The 4,118-nt window shown below is 32.9% G+C and overlaps 2 protein-coding genes across 2 annotated transcripts in view; one reads left to right on the top strand and one right to left on the bottom strand.

Moving 5' to 3' along the window:
• Positions 1 to 1,352: 1,352 nt before the first annotated feature.
• On the top strand, positions 1,353 to 2,298 carry LOAG_13200 (hypothetical protein; the record flags this gene model as incomplete). Its single annotated transcript, XM_003148708.2, has 2 exons — positions 1,353 to 1,502; positions 1,665 to 2,298. 2 exons carry the CDS (start codon positions 1,353 to 1,355, stop codon positions 2,166 to 2,168), a joined length of 654 nt encoding a protein of 217 aa, XP_003148756.1. The 3' UTR covers positions 2,169 to 2,298.
• Positions 2,299 to 3,473: 1,175 nt separating this feature from the next.
• Positions 3,474 to 4,118, bottom strand: part of LOAG_04700 (hypothetical protein) — a gene marked incomplete at its 5' end in the record, with an annotated part of 3,852 nt that continues 3,207 nt past the window's right edge. Inside the window, one exon of the mRNA XM_020446658.1 lies at positions 3,474 to 3,722. Within this exon, the coding sequence (XP_020303030.1) occupies positions 3,582 to 3,722 (141 nt within the window). The 3' untranslated portion in view covers positions 3,474 to 3,581. The remainder of the gene's footprint in view (positions 3,723 to 4,118) is intronic.

Raw genomic sequence — 4,118 nt, 5'->3', positions numbered from 1 at the left:
CCTCAAAAGTACAATTTGGAAGACACGCCCTCTCAAACAATGCCCATAAATTGATTATTGTTTTTAAGGAAACATATCATTTGTAACCCAAATCAGATTTATCATTTCATTTAAGATATTTGATTTATTGGCCCTTTCGTTAAAATACAAAGATCTGTAACAATCTTCACGGTCATAAATGACCTGTGTTCTCAATCCGTGTCCAAAGTATTGTTGCTGCTGATGAAGTTACTATCTACCGATCATTGCACAGATATTACTGGTCAAAGTTGTTTACTATCAGAACATTAGCGCTTTATTGACGTTCCATAATCCACAATTGGAATATTCCGATGACATTTTTAGACTAATTTTTCCAAGAATTCATTTAAAATCTTATTTTAAAACTTTTCATGAAGGAATGATTAGAACTTAGAATTCGTTTCTCGTGGTACTTATCAATTTCTGCAACAAATGGATCATGGTAAGGGAATGAAAAGAGAGGTATTAAGGAAGAAGTTCTATGCAGGTACCTGCCCTTTCTGATGATCAGTGGTACTTTATGTGCGATCGCCCGCATTCCATCCCATTTTACCTCTACTGCTCACTCCTCTTCCCATTTTCCCGCCATGCCCATGTTACGGTGTTGCTAGCAATTATTATTCATCCCTCCACATCTCACTCAAATAAACATTTCAGTTATTTGCGCTCCTTGCGGTATAATTGAGTTTCAACTTTAATTTCGTAGTTGACAACAAGAATAAGATTGGCGGTGACATTTGTGCCATAATCAGAGGATCATCGTAATCTCCAAAATAATACATTTATTGTTTTGAATTTCAACCAAAGTGTATAAATATTTCGATTCGATTATTACTTTCCGAAAGATCGCCGCTATAAGGATGATCCATTGGTGAGTGATATAACCGTTTTACTGTACTGTTTTTGTGCTGGTACTAACAATGTTTCTAAATTTCACTGTCAACAAATATGAGTACTTTTTAAAAAATTCCATTAGTTGTGTTCTTTTAGGAAAAAACTTTTTGGTATGTCAGGTGCAACTTACCTGGAAATATCTTGTAAAGTTTCACATTTAATTATTATTAGTACTGCTGCTTAATGCAGTAGCGGTGCAATTCTTGAAAGATAAGGCAGATGTAGTATGTTGGATAAAATGAATTTTTCTCAAAAGATTTGATTCATCTAGAAGAAGAATTCATCTCTGTTATTTTTTGACTTTAACCAACTGATATCATTAATTAATTTTAATTTTTAAAAGGGCTTCGTTATCGTACAGTTTTTTGTTGTCACTCTTAATCATTATCTGAACCTTTCGAAACTGCTCAAATCAATTGTTGCTTAGAATTGCAGAAATGGAAGGTGAACAACGTGAGAAACGCAGTTTGAGTAACCGTAAAATTAGGCGGAATGAAAGTTTGCCAAAACGAAAGAAATATGAGAAAATGGCGCAATCAAGCAATAGTATTGTTGCTCAACAGCAGATGAACAACGTCGGTAGTGAAGTGCGAAAATGTTTGATAATTCTCTGCAATATTTTTTTTTTGTTTTTTGTTCAAGTAAATTACAAAATGTTAGATTGCTGCGGAATTGAGATGCTGTGATAATCGATGCTAAGTAAACTATAAGCTCATTTCACGGGATGTAGGATGTTTTATTTATTTCAGAACATCGGCCAAAGCAAAAGTGTTAAAGCAGTGCAAGGAGCTCCAAGTGCTACAGAGCCGACTCCTTCCATTAACTTGGACATTCAACGCATTTCGAGACATTTTCCAACATTTTCCTATCCTCTGGGTACTGCTCCTGTTGCTATGGTTTCGGGCCTTTCTACAGTGATTTCGAACGCTTCAGATGCTGTGAAGCAGACTTCAAATAAAGTGTCACGAATTTCTCTTGGAACAACCCAAGGTGTTTCAAGCAATCAAGAACATACTCGTTTTATCAGAGATATATCCGGCGATAAAGTAGCAGTAGGTGAACTGCATGGGCGGATCTCCGTTGCACTTCCAGAATGCCGGGAAAAGTCAAGTGGTAATCAGGAAAGATTAAATGGATTGCAAACTCCTTTGCAATCACCGAGATTACATGTGAAGTATTGTAATGATCTTCTGATGGCACCAAAGAAGCGTCGTTGTACTCGCAGTTACAGGATGACAAAAACACCAGGGTAATATATGTTAAGATCCCTACTGTCAAAGAATGAACCTTAGAGAGGAGAGGTAAAAAGATTATGCCTACAATCAGTCAAATTGAAGCAAAAGATGTTTTATATATTTAGAACGGAGTAAACAAAAAGAATCGCTTAATTGTTCCTTATTTTTCGCATATTTTAAAATCGTCCAAGAATCATTTGAATCGTTTCAGGTTGTGTTGCTTTTCGTTTCTTTTTTCTCTGTCTTTTATTGCTTTTATGCTGTGCATATTTAATTTAGTTCTTTGAATATTTTTTTGAAAAGGTACAGGAAGTTTTAAACGATTCTGTTATTCGGTTTCGATTGGTTTTTTACTTATTTTATATGGAGTTGTGTAAGTTTGCTCTTTTGGGTTTTTTAAAAGCTTTTTATTAATTTTTTACTCTATAATTTTTTTTTTCATCAAAATTTTCAATCTAATATCCTTTTTTAAGTTTATTGTTTTTTGGATTTTATTATTTCCAGTTTTTATTTGGATTTTTATTCTATTATTTTTTAAATTAAATCTTCATTTCCATTTTTATTCAGTTTTTATTTGAATAACGAATGAAAGGGGACCTTTTTCAGTAAAGATAGCTATAAATTAAAATCACTAATTAATTCCCGTCATTTATAGCGGTTAGTAGACATAGAATTTGCTTCAAGAATGGTAAAAAAAACTGCTCACATTGTAATGGAGCATATGTGTTGCATATCACATAATATATTTGTATGTTAATCTTTTGTTTCTCTTTTCAGCTTGAAATATTCTTTTTTTTCCTTATTTACTCGTTTCTGTGTTATGCATTCTTAATTAATTCTTAAATTTTCCCAATCTTCATATGTGGATCAATTATTTGGTTAGATTATTGGACTGTTTTCAGCGGGATCATATTAGCACCATTCGGTTTCTTAATTAATTATCCTTATTAAAAATTTATTAACTCGTTTTTGATCTATTTATTGACTGTTTTTATTAACCAAGAAGCGGTTCAGGTCTTCAAGATTGCTTGAAACTATTAATATTCTTGCTTCATAACGATCAGATCGATGCATATATCAGATTTTTCAACGAAAGTATGAAATTGATAAAATTTTCTTGGACGATACAATGAGATGGACAAACTCATTTGCATGAATTTTTGGAAGATTGTTCTCGAATCACGGAGCTTTTTGTAATTTTAGTCACATAAATTTTTGGAAATTACGTTGGAATGCAGCAAAATAAAGAAAAATAAAAAAACATTTTGGAATGGATTACATAAAAGAATAGATGAACAAATAAGAGAATTGTTAGGAAATGTTATTTAGTCAAAATTAGATAAGTTGACAATGTTACTCAGTCAAATCCAATAGGGTCGACAATGTTATTTAGTCGGAATCTAATAAGATAAGGCAAACTGAGGAAGATTTTCAAACTGTCACGTGTATGGGTAGACTCGTCTGACATACATAATTATAAAGTGGAATGGAAACGAATCCAGCAATGACAATTCCAATCGCGTCACCCAACGAACTGATAGACATTGAAAATTCTCGAACGTCCGGTTTTGCCTGAAAATTTTTCCTGTAGTTTATTAGAAATTTGATGATTGGTTTGAGGAGATGTCAACTTATTCAGTAATAATTCAGTTGTTGTTGGTGTACTTCGTCGTCTATGATTACCACACAAATGCATTCTAAGATAATAAGCTATATGCTATACAATTTAAAATTTTGAAGCAAGTAATGGTAGTGGGACGTTTCTGCTACTTCAATTAATCATGGATCAATTTGTTTATTCGATACACTCTAAGAAAGAATATCAAACCTTAAATTCATTGTTAACGAGCGGTCGTTTGATTCACTATGTCCATTTACATAGTATTAAAATACACATACACATATACACATATACATGTACACACACACACACACACACACACACACACACACACACACACACACTAT

This window comes from Loa loa (genome assembly GCF_000183805.2).
Source record: "Loa loa unplaced genomic scaffold supercont3.20, whole genome shotgun sequence".
Taxonomy (NCBI): domain Eukaryota; kingdom Metazoa; phylum Nematoda; class Chromadorea; order Rhabditida; family Onchocercidae; genus Loa; species Loa loa.
Note: the sequence above shows the minus strand (reverse complement) of the source record. Positions and strands in the feature narration are given on the sequence as shown.